Genomic DNA, 17,452 nt, shown 5'->3' with positions numbered 1-17,452 from the left:
TTCATTTTTTAAACTTTCTATAGTTTTATCTTTTTGGACATCAGTATCCTAGAGGGCAGGGTCAGTACCCATTTTGATATGCAACACACGGGGGAGTGTTTTTAGATAGTGACATTATAAAAGGTAATAGGAAAGAGAAAGTGTTTGAGTAATTCTGAAAATAGGTGAAACATTAAAAAAACAAAACAAAACAAAACCAAAAAACAGGAGTTCCTGTTGTGGCTCAGCAGGTTAAGAATCCAACTAGTATCCATGAGGATGCAGGTTCGCTCCCTGGCCTCACTCAGTGGGTTAAAGGAGCTGGCATTGCTGTGCCTGTGGCATAGGCCAGTGGTTGCAGCTCCTATTTGACTCCTAGCCTAGGAACTTCCACATGCCACAGGTGCAGCCCTAAAAAAGCAAACAAAACAAAACAAAACAACAGAAATAAGGAGATTCTGGTAAGATGGTGGTCAGAGCACAAATTCCTGACCTTGCCTCTAGCCCAGTTTCCTCCATGGAAGAAAAGAAGAACAGGTAGACAGGCCAGGGAAGGCCCGTCGGAGGTTCCGAGTTCTCTCAGATCTCTAGAGAAGAACATCGGGAGGGCTACACTCTCTCGGGCAGGGGAAGAGCCAAGGGACCGTGGCAGGGAAGACCACACTCTTCAAGCTTGAGGCCAAGACCTAGGTCGCACTGCACCCTGAGGAGCCCAGACAGCAGATGATAGAGACCTGCTCGTACAGGGGCTGCAGTGATGAAGTGAACTGCTCCCAGTCCTGACAAGTGCGAAAGGCCTGCCACACACAGCCAGAGAGACCTAGAAGCAGACAGCTGACACCTGAGCTGGTGTGACAACCGGCTCGTAGGAGGGAAAACTGCTGGGCCGTCTACTATGGTTGGAGTGTCACTGCTTTAGCGTCTCTAATAGCCTGACCTATCGGAGAGCTAACTGACCACATTCTCTGACAGGCAAGACCAGGGACGCTATTGGAGGAAAAGGCTATGGGTTATTTTGAGCAAATGATAGATGAATCAAAACTGAAATTTCAAGATCTGAGAAGGCAGAGAAGAAACAAAAGTGTGTAGGAAGAATATAAAAAGATACGAATTGTTTGGAATAGTAAAAGACAAACACCCTCCCACCAAAAAAAAAAAAAAAAACCCCTGGCAACAACACTGGAATGGTTTAGAAGATTGTGATATAATCATACCATGAAATAATGTTTGGTTATTAAAAGAGTCAGTTTTATTTCTACTAACCTGGAGGGATGTTTATGACATACTGAATGATTAAAGCAATCCACAGTATGTATAGAGCATGAGTCTTTTTTAAAAATTTTTATTGAAATATAGTTGATTTACAATCAACTATAGATTGATTATACAGAGTTAGAGTATGAGTCCTTTTTGATTTTAAAAAACAATCAAAACATCTTTGTATATGTCTGTGTGACAATGAGAAAAGTATTAGAAAGATGTACAACTGTCAGTTAATCCAAGTTACTTCAGCAGGTAGGAATGGAGAGCACCAACAGGAAATAAACTTTTTCTTTATACATTTTAGAATTATTTAAATTGCTATAATAAGAACATTGTACTTTATTATTATTATTATTATCATTGTTATTTTTTGTCTTTTTGCCATTTCTTGGGCCGCTCCCGCGGCATATGGAGGTTCCCAGGCTAGGGGTCCAATCGGAGCTATAGCCACCAGCCTACGCCAGAGCCACAGCAACTCGGGATCTGAGCTGCATCTGCAACCTACACCACAGCTCATGGCAACGCCGAATCGTTAACCCACTGAGCAAGGCCAGGGATCAAACTGGCAACCTCATGGTTCCTAGTCAGATTCGTTAACCACTGAGCCACAACGCGAGCTAGGAACATTGCACTTTAATATATAAATATCTAATAAAGAAACTTGAAAAGAAAAGTAGAGGAATTCGACCTGAGTGATTAAGAAATGTTAATAACGTTACCAGCATCAAATCTACTGTTAATTCACCTCAGTACCATTATGAGTCAAGCAACGGTTTATAAAGGTTTTTCCTAGATCCCAGAAAATCTAAAGAAACAAAGGGATCAGGGATATCTGAAGACAGAGTGGAAATTTGTATAAGGAGTTGTCAGACACCAAATTATTCTCTCCAAACCATGCAGGCAAGTGACTGCCCTAACCTAGAAAACACTTACAGACGCTGACATTTTGAAGTCTCCTGAGGAAACAGCCAGGTCCCTACCTGATCATCCATGGTGAAGCCTATTACTCACCAAGTCCTACCACCCATACACAAAGAATGAGCTTCCAGTCACTAGATTTATAGCCTTATCCAAGGTTCACCAAACATTCGAGGAGAGCCTGTCACATAAAGGGAAGAAATCCAAACGAACGAGCCAGCAAACAGAAAAGTGAGTTGGGGTAAACAGAGGCAATAATGGACTCTTATGAAACTCTGACATCAAATTATATATTTAATGTCCTCCAAGAGATAAAATATCACATCCATGAAACATATGAATGTGTGTGTGTGTGTGTGTGTGTGTGTGTATCTACCCCTTTTGAGAGCTTGGGTAAATTACACAAAGGAGAGTGGAAATAAATGGAAGATGGAGAACAGGTAAGAAAGGATGAAGAAAGGGTAGGGAAGTAAGAGGTACAAACTATTAGGTATAAAATAAGCTACAAGGATATCCTGTACAACATGGGGAATACAGCCAACATTTTATAACTATAAATGGAGTATAATCTTTAAAAACTGTGAATCACTACACTGTACACCCGTAACTTATACAATATTGCACAGCAACTATACTTCAATAAAAAAAAAAAAAAATGACAGGGGAATTCCCATCGTGGTGCAGTGGAAAGGAATCCAATTAGGAACCATGAGGTTGCGGGTTCGGTCCTTGCCCTTGCTCAGTGGGTTAACGATTCGGCGTTGCTGTGAGCTGTGTGTGGTGTAGGTTGCAGACACGGCTCGGATCCCGAGTTGCTGTGGCTCTGGCGTAGGCCAGTGGCTACAGCTCCGAATCGACCCCTAGCCTAGGAACCTCCATATGCTGCGGGAGCGACCCAAGAAATAGCAAAAAGACAAAAAAAAAAAAAAAAAAAAAAAGATAGGTTAAAAAAAAAAAGGAACCAGGAAAAACGTCTGTTGTGGTTCCACCATTCAGGAGTTGGCTTCAAGAGGGCAGCACCCTAGAACATCATGGATTTCCGCAGCCCAAGGCTGTCCTTCACCGGGAATAGGAGCCTACACCTCCAGTGTCCATGACCAGTGCTCTACAAGCAACCCCACCTCCCTCTCAGGGGTAGACCCTCCCCACATGACCCTCCCACAACGTACTGATTTATGTCATGAACAGGTGAGGTGATGGCATACTAAACTGCTATGATTAATATTTCACTTTTTCTAAATGTACAACTACATATATGTCTGCCTATAGTTACATGTTCATTGTTAAAAACTATTTTTACACAGATACGAAGAGATACATAGAGAAAAATATGGAAGAATACATACTGAATTATTAACCAATATAGTGTTGCACTTTGGGTGAATTCTTTTTTTCTCTGTTTATTTAGGTGTATTTGACAAGTACGAATTGCATATATATACATATATATTTTAAAAAGGATCAAGAAAAAAGAGGGAAGAAAATGATAAATGTTAGAAAATCTCTCAGATCTGAAGTTTCCCAACTGTGAGAGCTTACCAAATGCCTATTTCCATGGACTAAAAAAGGTGCATGTCAAGCTCATCATGGTGAGACTAAAAACAAACAAAAACCTAAGGGGAAAGGGATGGTCCTCTAAGATTCCAAAGGAAAAATGTTTACCATATACAAAAGACTAGAAATTTTAACTGGCACTGGACTTAAAAAGTAGTACTGGAAACAATGCCTTCAAAAATTTCAAAATTACTTTCAACTTAGAGGTTCCTACCTTATTAGCTAAACAATGAATCAAGAATATGGATAGAATAAAGACTTTTTTTTTAATGTAGAAAGTCCAAAAAATTTACCTCCTGTTCTTTCCGAGGATGCTACTAAACAACACAGTCCAACCTAAGGAGGGAATAAACTAAGCGGAAGACACTAAATCCAAAAAAACAGGTGTTCTAACAAAGGAGGTCATTTTAGGAAAATGGTGAAAGGACATCCCAGGACCAGGACAGTGAACGCACCAGGTCTAGAGCACAACACGTCAAGGTGAGAGCGGAAGGAGGCGGGCAATGTCAACTTCACAACACAGTGAATTTTAGATTCAAAAAATAAAAACGATCTCAAGGAGAGTCAAAGCTAACAAATATCCTTTGCATCATTAGTTCTTAACCATAATTTTTCAGATTAAGTTATGTCTATGATAGAATATGCTACATTAAAATGAGGTTGTTTTATAATGAATTTAATTTACAAGATATTTTAAAATAGGTATTATGGCCTTGTTTAAAGTAACAATTCAAGCTGAGCTGAGCAATCTGAGGCCAATCTTTGAATCATATATGCCTCTATTTTTTTTTAAACTGGGACCATCATCATTTCCTATGCACTTTGACTTAGAAGTAGATAGAGAATTAAAAAATAATTTCCGCAAAGCACTTTGCAGTCCTTGGAGAATAGATATTGTCATCATACATTATGTTATTATCTTGTTGAATATGCATGATTTCCAGTACCACACAAAGTATATCTAGATATACTTTCCCATCTCATTCCATCATTTGGAGTTAGGCTGAGTGAAATCTAGGCTGTTGTTATTTCAAGGGTCAAATATGAGAGGTGAAACATAAGCTCCAAATAATACATAATGCTTTTAAAATAATAAATCATTCATGTGTGCTTACTGGAACTTCAACTTTCCTACCTGTTCTGTGAGCTAACCTCAGACATGTTTTCAACAACAGACAATGTTAGTTAGACATTTAAAGCTTAAGAATACATTTATAAATATTAATTCCTCTCAATTAAATTGATGCCAGTTTATATTAAGTTATGTATATACTTTAAAATTAAAGCTCCAACAGGAGAAGGTACAATTTTACATATAGAACATATAAGAATATTCGACACAAATTTTATATTATCCATAAGTAATTATAACTAGGCTTTATATTCAATAAAATTTAATTTGTGATACCCATCAGATTTTGAAGTAAAGGGAAATGGTGAAATAAAAGACCTTCTAATTACACTTTTTTTTTTTCATCTTTTTAGGACCATACCCATGCATGGCATATGGAGGGTCCCAGGCTAGGGGTTGAATTGGAGCTGTAGCTGCTGGCCTATCCCACAGCCACAGCAACGCCAGATTCGAGCTGTGTCTGCAACCTACACCACAGCTCACGGCAATGCCGAATCCTTAACCCACTGATCCTTAACTCACAGCAATGCCGGATCCTTAACCCACTAGATCCTCATGGACGCTAGTCAGGTCCATTACTGCTGAGCCTCGATGGAACTCTTCTTGCTTTTTAACTAGCAAAATAATAGTATCAGTGATTGGATGGTTCTCAAATATTTCTATCCTATGAGGTACTCCAAATTCTTGTACTCGTATTACCAGCCCTTAAATAGGTCAGCTTTGAACTGAAAGGCTCAAGGCAGCCTGGCCCCAGAAGATGAGGAATAAAGGAAGAAATAAAAGGAAGGGAAAAAAGGAAAAGGAGTACAGGGAAACTTTAAGAATCCCTGGCAATATGAGACCTGACTTTATTTGCTCATGAAGGGAAGGAGTCACAAGGGAGATATTTTCACTTGATGATTCTGGGAAAACTGGTCAGATGGGAGACCCAGAGCATACAATTCCAACAAAATTCCAAGATATGATAAATGTACACTATTTTAAAAAACTGTAATCTATAAGGATTATTAAATGATAGGAACATATGATCCATTGAATAATTAAGAATCTATGAGTTCATTTCAACATAAACATTTAGGATATGAACACTGAAATATTTAGAGGTAAAAAAGTAGTACAGAAAAAACTTATGAAAAAGCAGGCATGGCAAAATAAATCTAGGTAAAGGGTATATTGAAATTCTCTGTACTATTAGAATTTGGGGGAAATGTGAAATATCAAAATAAAAAGCTATTAATAATAGAGATGCCATCTTCAGATTACTTAGTATAAGCCAGGCACTGCATTAGGTGTTTTACTCATATTATCTTTCATCTTCAGAACAATCTTTTGGGGCAGGTATTAACAATCCCATGTTTTTAAACACATAAGAAAATGATTCCAAGTAACTTATTGAAGAACAGAGATCTAATTAAATAGCATAGCCAAGTTGCAAACCATCACACTCCAAAGCTTGTATAAGGTAGTACATACAGTACTGGTTTAGACAGAGCTCTTGTTCTAGAATACAGAGACTCGGATCTAAGCACTGGAGTCAATACTATTTATCAGTCATGTGATCATGGACAAATACTTAATTTCTTCTTTGTTCTGGAGATAGAATCTAATGATCAGTACCTATCTCATGAGTTATTGGGGAGATTAAATAACATATAACATGTGAAACACTTGAACACAATACCAAAGTCTATGGTTAAGAATACAAACGTCTGTTGTGGTTCTATGTACTTCATTCCACCTTTCCTGAAAAAAACAGTGCTTTAGACACTGCTGAATTCTATTAACTGAGACCATTCCTAGTTAACTTATTTTTTTACTGTCGTAAAATAGGTATTTAAAAATGCATCAAACCTAGGTAATTAAGCAGTTTAAACCAACAAAGAAGTTCCCCTTACCTTAAGCAAGAAACTAATGTTATTACAGATAATACTAATTATGCAGATTTCCTACAGTTGCTGTAACAGAAACCAGGTCTACATAAACACTATGCATAAGAAATTTACAACCACCTGTTTAAGATGGTTTTCCATTAAAAAGTGAGACTAAAAAGACTGAGGTTGAAAAATTTTTTTTTTCCTTCTGGCCATGCCTTAAGTATGTGGAAGTTCTTGGGCCAGGTACTGAGCCCAAGCCACAGCAGTAACCTGAGCCACAGCAGTGACAACACCAAGTCCTTAAGTGCCTGGCTATCAGGGAACTCCAAGGTTGAAAATAGTGAGTATGCATGAATCAGAAAAATTAACCTAGGTACCGCCTAATTCTAGTAATTCTGGAAACAAATGTTTTAGGTTTCAATGTAGCTTATAAGGGAAAATCACAGTAAGAATACATGATCATACAATGAACTTCTCATCTTAAAGGAGGATGAACTGACTTTAGTTATAGGATTAACCTGATCTTTTATGTGCAAACAAACAAAACAAATAAAAACTTTTCCCCTACCTTATTGTCTCTTCTATTAGACGATCTGAGCTGCAAATAAAAAGAAAATTCAAATTCTGGAATTATTAAAAGTACATTTAAAACTTGTACTTATTTTTTCCATTTTATAGATAGATTACTTTTTCAGCCATTTATATAAAAAGAATACCCAGACTTTTGAAAGCATCTGAAGAAAATTTTGGACTCTGAATTAATAATTAATCCACATACATAATTTTCATCTTACTTTTACTTTCTGGCTTACATCTATTTCTTCTACAGATAAATGATGATTAAATTCAGAACACTTTTAACGACAGCACAAATTTTAAAACTTCTTTAGTTTGGACAGTTTCAAGTTGTCACCACAGTCTATTCAAAATTTAAGAATTACAACCAGCCTGTTGAGACAGGATAGGCAAATATAGTTCTAATGCTTATAAGTAGTAGTTATTATATCTTAAAGTTCCTTCCTTTTTTGAGAAAGAAAACCAAATCTCAGCTTGCCACACTTTACAATTCAAGAATCTGAATGAAGACACCAATGCACCTCTGATTTGTAAAACATTTGCCTTTCCACACACTGGAAAGGAAAAAAAAAACCCCACAAAGGTCCATTTTAGGGAAGAATTTACCTATTTACAAGTAGGTAAAGGTCCAGCTTTATAGCAGAAAGTAGGAAAACAAACTCCCAGACATCTGTCTCCATCTGGCACAGTGCATGGTACACAACAGACACTCTAATGCTTGCATATTTTTTCCAACTACTTCTTTCCAGAAGAATTTCTAAGTTCATTCTATAAATTAGTAAGCTGAGGTTTTATTATAAAGTAGTGGAGCAAGGAAATCTAAGTTACTGCATGAATTAGGGAATAAAGATCAACTTTTTAATTTTACTTTTTTGCTTTTTAGGGCCACACCTGTGGCATATGGAGGTTCCCAGGCTAGGGGTTGAATGGGAGCAACAGCTGCCAGCCTACACCACAGCTATAGCAACATAGGATCCGAGCCACGTCTACAACCTACACCACAGCTCAAAGCAATGCCAGATCCCTAACCCACTGAGCAAGGCTAGGGATCGAACCCACAACCTCATGGTCCCCAGTTGGATTCATTTCTGTTGCGCCATGATGGGACTCCAGAGATGAACTTTAAAAGTCATAAATAACTTATATAAATCCTATGATTAGGAATTAATTTCAAAAATTACAAAGATGATGGAGGAATTAACAGCCAGACTCTATGGCTTTCTGAATGCTGGCTGTAACACTTATTAGCTATCTGATATCAGGCAAGTTACTCTGTGTCTCAGTTTCCTCATGTGTAAAATGGCCATGATATTAAGACCTACTTGTTTTTGTTTTTTTTTTTTGTCTTTTTGCTATTTCTTTGGGCCGCTCCCGCGGCATATGGAGGTTCCCAGGCTAGGGGTCGAATCGGAGCTGTAGCCACCGGCCTACGCCAGAGCCACAGCAACACAGGATCCAAGCCGAGTCTGCAACCTACACCACAGCTCACGGCAACGCCAGATCGTTAACCCACTGAGCAAGACACAGGGACCGAACCCGCAACCTCATGGTTCCTAGTCGGATTCGTTAACCACTGCGCCATGACGGGAACTCCGAGACCTACTTGTTAAGAGGATTTAAAAAATTTATATTTATAGTAATTAGAACAGTACCTGGTACACAGTAAGCACTAAGTACTTTTTGCTCTTATTTCCATAGTTTCTGAATAGCTACAGGCTAATCCTAAATCTAGGCATAAACTTTATATAAATTTCCAGATAAACCCAGTGTTCTGGTGAAATCTAATGATTATAAAGTCTGCATTTGTTTTGCTCATAAATGTGTATAGAAGTGCCTCTGGAGGATACAGGGTCAGAAAGGGGCTACAAAAATAAAGCATGAACCTCCATAGATCTTACAATGGAGACAGACAACACATGTACAAAAAGGTATCTTGTTAAAGTGGTCATGAGATCACAAAAGATGGAGTGGTTAATTAGACTTTGGTTAATACCGCCTTGTTCAAAACAATGGTTTGGCTGACTTTCCTCATTAGGGCCTCTCAGTATATCAAAGGACATAAAAATAAGATATGGAAAAATTCAAGTGGTAAAACATAAAAACAATTCTATTGCCAAGTTCAACAGACCAGTTTTGTGTCAACAGCTTTAATGAAGATAAAATCAATTAAACTACTAAATTAAGTGCAAAAGAATAAGACAATCTATTCATTTGCTAACTTTGTTAAAAACTATGATGCCTAACACTTAAGGAGAGCTTTTGGGGAACCATGTACTGTTCTAAATGCCTTCCTTGTTTTAACTTCATCCTTGCGATGCTGTGAGATTGACTCCACCATTTCAGTCATTTACAGATAAAGACACTGAGGCCTGGGGAAGTAACCTGCACATGGGCAACACAGTTATCTGCTCAGCTAGGATTTGAACTCAAGCAGTATGACCTCAGATTTGGCTCTTACCATCGTCAATGTAGCTCTTTCCCCCTCGCTTTCTCCACATTCATTTCCAAGTGAAAATTTTTTTTTCTTTTAATGGCCTCACCCATGGCATATGGAAGTTCTGGGTCAGGGATTGAATCTGAGCCAAGACTGCACAACAATGGATCCTTTAACCCACTGCGGCAGTCCAGGGGTCAAACCCGAGCCTCCACAGCAACCCTAGCCTCCACAGCAACCCGAGCAGTTTGATTCTTAACCTACTGCACCATAGTGGAAACTCCTCAGTCATTTTTTTTACAAATATGCAAAAGGAATTCAATGTAAGACAGACATCCTTTTCAACAAATGGTGCTGGAGCAACTGGATATTCACAGGCAAAAAATGAACCCTGACCTAAGTCTCATCTTTAATACAAAAATTAACTCAAAATGGATCATGGATTTAAATGTAAAATACAAAGTTACAAAACTTTTAGGAAAAAAGGAAGGCTTTACGATCCAGAATGAGACACAGAGGTCTTAATTTGACACCAAATGCAAGGTCTAGAAAAGGAAAAATTGATAACTTGGATTTCATCAAAATTTCAAACTTTGGCTCTGTGAAAAGACCCTGATAAGATCATGAAAAGACAAACTATTAGAGAAAAAATATTTGCAAATCACTTATTTGTCAAAGCATCAGTAAGGAGAATATATGAAGAATTCTCAAAACTCTACAGTTAAAAAAAACGCAATAGAAAGGAGGCAAAGGACACAAAGAGCATCTCACTGACGAAGATACACAGATAACAAACATGCACATAAAAAGATGTTCAACATCATTAGCCATTAGAGATGCAAATTAAAATCATAATGAGATATTTCTACACCACTTTCAGAATGGCTAAAATAAAAAATAATATCATTAAATGTTGGTGATATGAAGAAACTTGATCATTCATATATTACTAGTGGGAATGTAAAACTGTAAAACCCCTCTAGAAAACAGTTTTAAGACTAGCTGAAAACTAAACATGGTCCCAGCAATTGTTCTCCTGGGCATTTATCCCAAAGAAATAAAACCTTATGTTCACATAAAAACATGTATGTGAATGTTTATAGCAATTTTATGTGTAACAGCCAAAAGGTGGAAGCAACCCAGATGTCCTCCAATGGTAAGCAATTAAATAAATCGTGGTATATTCATACCATGGAATACAACCTAGTAATAAAAAGGAACAAGCTACTGATATGTCCAACAATCTGGATGACTCTTCAGAGCATTATGCTGAGTTAAAAAGAGTCGATCTTGGGAGTTCCCATTGTGGTGCGGCGGAAATGAATCTGACTAGGATCTATGAGGATGTGGGACTGATCCCCGGTCTTCCTCAGTGGGTCGGGGATCTGGCATTGCCATGGGCTATGGTGTAGGTGGCAGACATGGCTCAGATCCCATGTTGCTGAGGCTGTGGTGTAGGCTGGCAGCTGTAGCTCTGATTTGACCCTTTGCCTGGGAACTTCCATATGCCACTGCTCGGCCCTAAAAAGCAAAAAATAAAAATAAAAATAAAAAATAAAAAAAGAGTCAATCTTAAAAGGTAACATACTGTGGGATTCCATATATAAAACCCTTATGAAACGACAAAATTATAGAAATGAAGAGCAGATTAGTGGTCGCCAGGGATTAATGAGGGAGGTGGAAGGTGAGAGGCAGCTATAAAGGGGAAAACATGAGGAATCCTTGTGGTGATGGCTAAGCTCTGACAAGTATTTCAACATCAATAGCTTGGCTGTGATACTGCATTATAACTGCATGTTACCACTGAGGAAAATGTATGTGAATCTACAAAATAAAAAGTTAAAAATTTAAAAACCAAACTAATGTTACCAAACAACAACGAAAATCCAGTTCCCAATTAGACTGAATATAAAGGTATATACCCTAAGCAGTGCACAACTGTGAAGCACTATTTTTAAAAAAGAGAAAATATTGTGTGGAAAATACATTTCTGCCTAACTTAATAAATCTGCCTAGAAAGAAATTTAAAAGTACAAAGCTAATTCACACAAATCATTAGAAAGTCAGCTAGATACACTTCGTTATGAACGTCATCTGCTTTCTGTATTTCTGAAAAAGCATTTCTTTTGTTTCTCTTCTCAATCATAGATGTCAGAGCTAACGTTCATTAACTAGCTGGTAAACTATCCTAACTACTAGACTTTAGTTAGAAAATAAACTCATTGTACTTTGTATTCAAAGACAACGTTCCTGAAGAAGTGGAGTTGAAATGGCCACAAAAAGAACAACTTTCTGTGTTACTTAGAAAATTTTTTAAAGTTGTTTGCGGCACACAGATGGAACTTGTGCTTTATGTAACAAGTACTTTCCTTAAAAGGTATGCTTTTTGAAAAAGATATTTTGGCCAATTTAAACTATATTTTAAATGTAATAAGACCATTCTATTTACATAAATCAAATTAAATTTCTTCTCAGATTGCCCACAGTCTCCAAGTCCTTACTTATTTGACTAAGAACTCCACTGAATAAACTCCATCCATTAAAAGCATCCTGGATAGTGTGGATACAATTCAGCAACAAAGTGGCTCCATAAAGATAGTATAATGTAGTAAAAATTGAATTTAAATTTACTCTCCTTTGGGACATATATAAACAAATGGAATTGTCCCTCTTAGACAAGTACTTGATAACAGCCCAGAGGCATTCCAAAAAGTCATTTAGAGTCTATAATTAAGCAACAAGTTTCTGTTTTTTGCAAGACCAATTTAAACTAACTAAAAAACAATGAGCCAAATTTCGTCACCAATTATGGTACCAAGGAATTACTAATGCCACACTTAGATAATTCTTTTTTTTTTAAATAATTCATTTCTCCCAATACACATACCGCAAATGACACAGATTTCAAGCACATATTTTAAAGCAGTTTAAACCAACATCATGTATGAACTTGGCAAAATCACTTCGATAACTGATTAGAATCTTCTTTTATAAGAGTAGGTAAATAAGTAAATAATAAATAAGCTAGTAGATAAGAAAACAAGAAAGTGCATGTTAAATACAATTTAAAAACTGATCTCTTTGTAAACTGCAAAAAATTTGATGAGGTTGTCACCAACTAATCAGATCATTTATATGAAGCACTGTGGAAATGCAGCCTTTCGCTAACCAGAGAGAACTGTGTCTTGTTTGTTTCAATATGGGTATCTTTTTTTTTTTTTTTTTTGCTTTTTTTGGGGGGCCGCACTTGCAGCATATGGAAGTTCCCAGGCTAGGGGTTGAATCGGAGCTGCAGGTGCCGGCCTATGCCATAGCCACAGCAACGTGGGATCTGAGCTGCATCTTCGACCTATACCACAGCTCTCGGTGATGAAGGATCCGTAACCTGCTGAGTAAGGCCAGGGATCAAACCCGCATCCTCATGGATACTAGATGGGCTTGTTATTGCTGAGCCACGGTGGGAACTCCTTGAGCATTTTCATATGCTTCTTTGCCAGCTGCATATCTTTTCAGATGAGGTGTCTATTCAGATCCTTTGCTCTGTTCAGTTTTAAGAGTTCTTTGTATATTTTAGATACTAGACATGTGTTTTGCAAACATTCTCTTCCAGTCTGTAGCTTGTCTTTTCATTCTCTTGACAGTGTCTTTGGAAGAGCAGAGGTTTTATATTTTAATGAAGTCAATTTTATCAACTTTTTCTTTCTTTAAAGCTTACATTTTCTTTTTTCCTTTTTAGGGCTGTACCTGCGCCATATGGAAGTTCCTGGGCTAGGGATCAAATTGGAGCTGCATCTATGATCTATGCCACAGCTTGCAGCAATGCCAGATCATTGACCCACTGAGTGAGGCTAGGGATCGAACCCATATCCTCACAGATACCATGTCAGGTCCTTAAACCACTGAGTTACAATGATAACTTATTAACTTTATCTTGCATAGTGTTTTTTGCTTTGTATCTAAAAACTCAGCCAAACTCAACATTACCTAGATTTTTTCCTATGTTATAAAACTTCTATAAGTTTAGGTCTATGATCGTCCTTGAGTTATTTTTGGGAAAAGTGTAAGGTCAGTGCCAATCTTTTTTTTTTTTTTTTTTTTTTGCATGTGGATGTCCAGTTGTCCTAGCACCATTTGTTCCAAAGACTACCTTTTCTGCACGGGTTCTCTATTCTGTTCCACTGATCAATCTATTCTTTCACCATCTTGATCACAAACAATATACAATAGGAAGTCAAGTTTAAATGGGGCAACAGTTTTAGTTTTATTTTTTCCCCTCAAAGTATTTTTTGTCTTTTTGTCTTTTCTATGACTACACCTGCGGCATATGGAGATTCCCAGGCTAGGGGTGTAATCAGAGCTGTAGCTGCCAGCCCACGCCACAGCCACAGCAATGTGGGATCCAAGCCACGTCTGCAACCTACACCACAGCTCACGGCAACACCAGATCCTTAACCCACTAAGCAAGGCCAGGGATCGAACCTGCAACCTCATGGTTCTTAGTCAGATTTGTTAACAACTGAGCCATGATGGGAATTCCTCAAAGTATTTTAACAAACATTTTGGTTTGTTATTGAAAAACTTTAAAGGTCAACAAACTTGTTCGACTATAGCGGAAACAGAAAGCTTAAGAAAAAATGTGGAATTCCTGTTGTGTCTCAGTGATTAACGAAATCTGACCAGGAACCATGAGGCAGCGGGTTTGATCCCTGGCCTTGCTCAGTGGGTTAAGGATCCGGCATTGCTGTGAGCTGTGGTGTAGGTTGCAGACGCGGCTCGGATCTGGTGTTGCTGTGGCTGTGGTGTAGGCCAGTGGCTACAGCTCCAATTAGACCCCTAGCCTAAGAACCTCCATATGCCACGAGTGCGGCCCTAGAAATAAAGGCAAAAAAAAAGAAAAGAAAAATGTGGGGAATCAGTTTCCACTTGTTCTTTAGATAAATGGTATAAAAGGACTGAAATCCTAAAAAAGCTACCTGAATCATAAAGAACCTATGAAATATTAAGGCGGTATTTTCTAATTCGTTTCTGAAACGTCTAAAAAATAACTTTTATATTAATATAACTAATCTACTTACATAAATAAAAATGGAATTGTACTTTTCATAATGTGTATGTTTTTCTCTCACATATTTAAAACTCAAAATTCTTTCATAAATACAAAACAGAAATTCAATAAAATTAGTAATCATGACATTCAAGAAACTATAAAGAATAAAATGGCTAACTGCTTTCTCCTACACTCTAGAACCTGAGTTTTAGTCAAGGTTCAAGCACCTGACTGTCTGAACTCACCTGATGGAGTCATCAGAAGGATCAAAAGAGATAATATAAACAAAGGTGTCTTATAAACTATATAAGCCTACAGATACATGGTTGATGTAGATCAAGGTAATTTCATGCCTCATAGTCTCCCTCTTGTTATGCATCCCCCTTCCTGATTCTCAACATCAAAGTCCAGCTCAAAAGTCACCTCTATTGGGAAGTCTTCCCCATTCTAGCTATACATTGGGCAGAACTAATTCTTCTTTATCCTATAGTGTTATGTTTTCATAGCTCTTTGCTTTTCATCAGTTCATTCAAGAATTTAACATGGGAGTTCCTGTCATGGCACAGTGGAAACAAATCCGACTAGGAACCATGAGGTTGAGGGTTCGATCCCTGGCCTTGCTCAGTGGGTTAAGGATCTGGCGTTGTCATGAGCTGTGGTGTAAGGCTGCAGATGCAGCTCAGATCCCGCTTAGCTGTGGCTCTGGCATAGGCCGGCGTCTACAGCTCCTATTAGACCCCTAGCCTGGGAACCTCCATATGCCGTGGGAAGCGGCCCTAGAAAAGGCAAAAAGACAAAAAACAAAACAAACAAAAAAAGAATTTAACATGCATTTAAGATATATCAGATATAATACAATGCACTGGAGGAAAAATATCTTATATTTGTAAAGCTTACAGTTTTTTCACATATGTGATCTCACTTAATACTTTAAAATATAGTATTTCAGAAGATATTATCATAATTATGTGTTGATTATTTCTTTAACCAGAATGAGTTCCCATAGGCTAGAGATGAAGTTCAATTCATCTTAGATTCCCTAGAGACTAGTACACAAGAGACACTCATTAAATGCTTGATAAATGAATGAATAAATGAGTAAATGAGACACTTGTTGGATCAATAAAATATCAGAGTTAACATTGCAATAATCCCTATAAATTTCCACAGAGGATGAGGAGGATATACCTGTTTTATTATACAAATACATCTGGAGAGAGAAAAATTCCTCACTACTGCAGAGCACCTCCAACTCAAGTTTTACTGTTTAACAAAGCCACGTGCCAGCTGAAGATGGATTTGATTTCACTATAGCTCCAAGTGAAAAAAAAAAAGCGCTCTATGTATAAGCTCCTAACGTTCTGCTTTGTAACACTAGACATTATCACATGAATATAAAAATCAAGTATTGCTCAGGGTAATATTAATTTGTTTTGTCATCTACTTCAATTTGGCAGACAACTGTACCACTTGAGACAATGGAGCTTTGATATATAATTGTAAATTACCCCGCATGTATATAGTGAAATAAATGCTACTGGTTCTCACAGGCTAAAAATTCAACTCTCCATTACACAAATGACCCTTGATATAAGTAAGGGATATATCTCAAGATCTTTGCAGATTCCCAAGTTTATGGTTTCCAGAAACTTATGTAAGAGCATAAGGTCACTTTATCGTTATCTTCTAAGTATGTTTTCTCCTTGGAATAATGATTCACAAGGAAACAAAGTATATGTGTGTATATAAGTCATTTCATGGTAGTTACCAAGTAAATAATAATAAGCAAACACGACGTTAGAAGACAGGCTGAAGTGTAAATGCTATTGCTCAGAAAGGCTGAGATGTGCTCATTAAATGACTTCCTCAACACCCGCTCCGTAACATTCAAGTTTGTATTTCTACAAAATTATACACCATCAACTTTAGGGTTCAAAAATAGTTGAGAAAACAAATGTCAATCTTGAATGCCAAGAGTCTACTACATTATTAAATAATAAACATACAATTATGTATGTCAAAAACTTTGGGGGCAATCTTATCCTTATACTGAAACCAGACAAAAGTATCTCAAGAGAAGAAAAGACAGTCTTCATAAGTATAATGTAAAGATCCTTAACAAAATAATCCAGCAATGTATAAAAGGGGTAACTATAGTACAATACAGGGGGTATGTCTAGGAATCAAGATTGGTTTCATGTTTGAAAATAATCAATGTAATCAGTACTACTGCAAAAAAGGAAAAAAATCGATCAGCTCAACAGATCGAAAGATATGAAAAAATTTACCACATTCATGAAAACTCTTAGCAAGGAATAACACTTTAATTGCAATAAGCACATTTAGCACCCAGATCTTAGTTCCTGAACCGCGCTCTCCAATAAAAGGAACCAGGGCTGACTGGAGAAGAGGCTGGTTTTACAGCCAAGGTTGGGAAAATACAAGATGAGCTACAAATGTTGTGGTAACACATAGTAAAGAAATACTCAAAAAAGAATGGGGCATGTTAAACGACAGAAGCTAACCTGAAGGGGCTCCCAGTGACCAAAGGTGAAGCAGTTTGAACAACAAAATAATGATAGTGCTGGATTATAATCATAGTATAAAATAAATATCTATAAGTCTATACTGGCAATAAATGATAAAGAAGGTAAAACTCTTTCTTATAGAATTCC

At 37.3% G+C, this 17,452-nt stretch overlaps 1 protein-coding gene across 14 annotated transcripts in view; it reads right to left on the bottom strand.

Moving 5' to 3' along the window:
- The window catches only part of GOSR1 (golgi SNAP receptor complex member 1), a 67,878-nt gene that overhangs the window by 20,812 nt on the left and 29,614 nt on the right, over positions 1-17,452 (bottom strand). For 8 of the 14 annotated variants that reach the window (XM_084985718.1, XM_084985724.1, XM_084985725.1 and 5 more), the window contains exon 7: positions 7,289-7,318. The exons of 2 other annotated variants lie outside the window; for them this stretch is intronic. In XM_084985718.1, coding sequence (XP_084841844.1) covers positions 7,289-7,318 — 30 coding nt within the window. Of the gene's footprint in view, positions 1-3,573; positions 7,020-7,097; positions 7,319-17,452 lie in introns of those variants that run through there. 4 more of the 14 variants (XR_014821611.1, XR_014821612.1, XM_084985719.1 and 1 more) reach the window with 2 other exon arrangements.

Source organism: Sus scrofa, chromosome 12, assembly GCF_054392235.1.
Source record: "Sus scrofa isolate SSC_HxYL_T2T_F1_AM1 chromosome 12, Sscrofa_HxYL_maternal_Yorkshire_Landrace_v2.0, whole genome shotgun sequence".
NCBI lineage: Eukaryota > Metazoa > Chordata > Mammalia > Artiodactyla > Suidae > Sus > Sus scrofa.
Note: the sequence above shows the minus strand (reverse complement) of the source record. Positions and strands in the feature narration are given on the sequence as shown.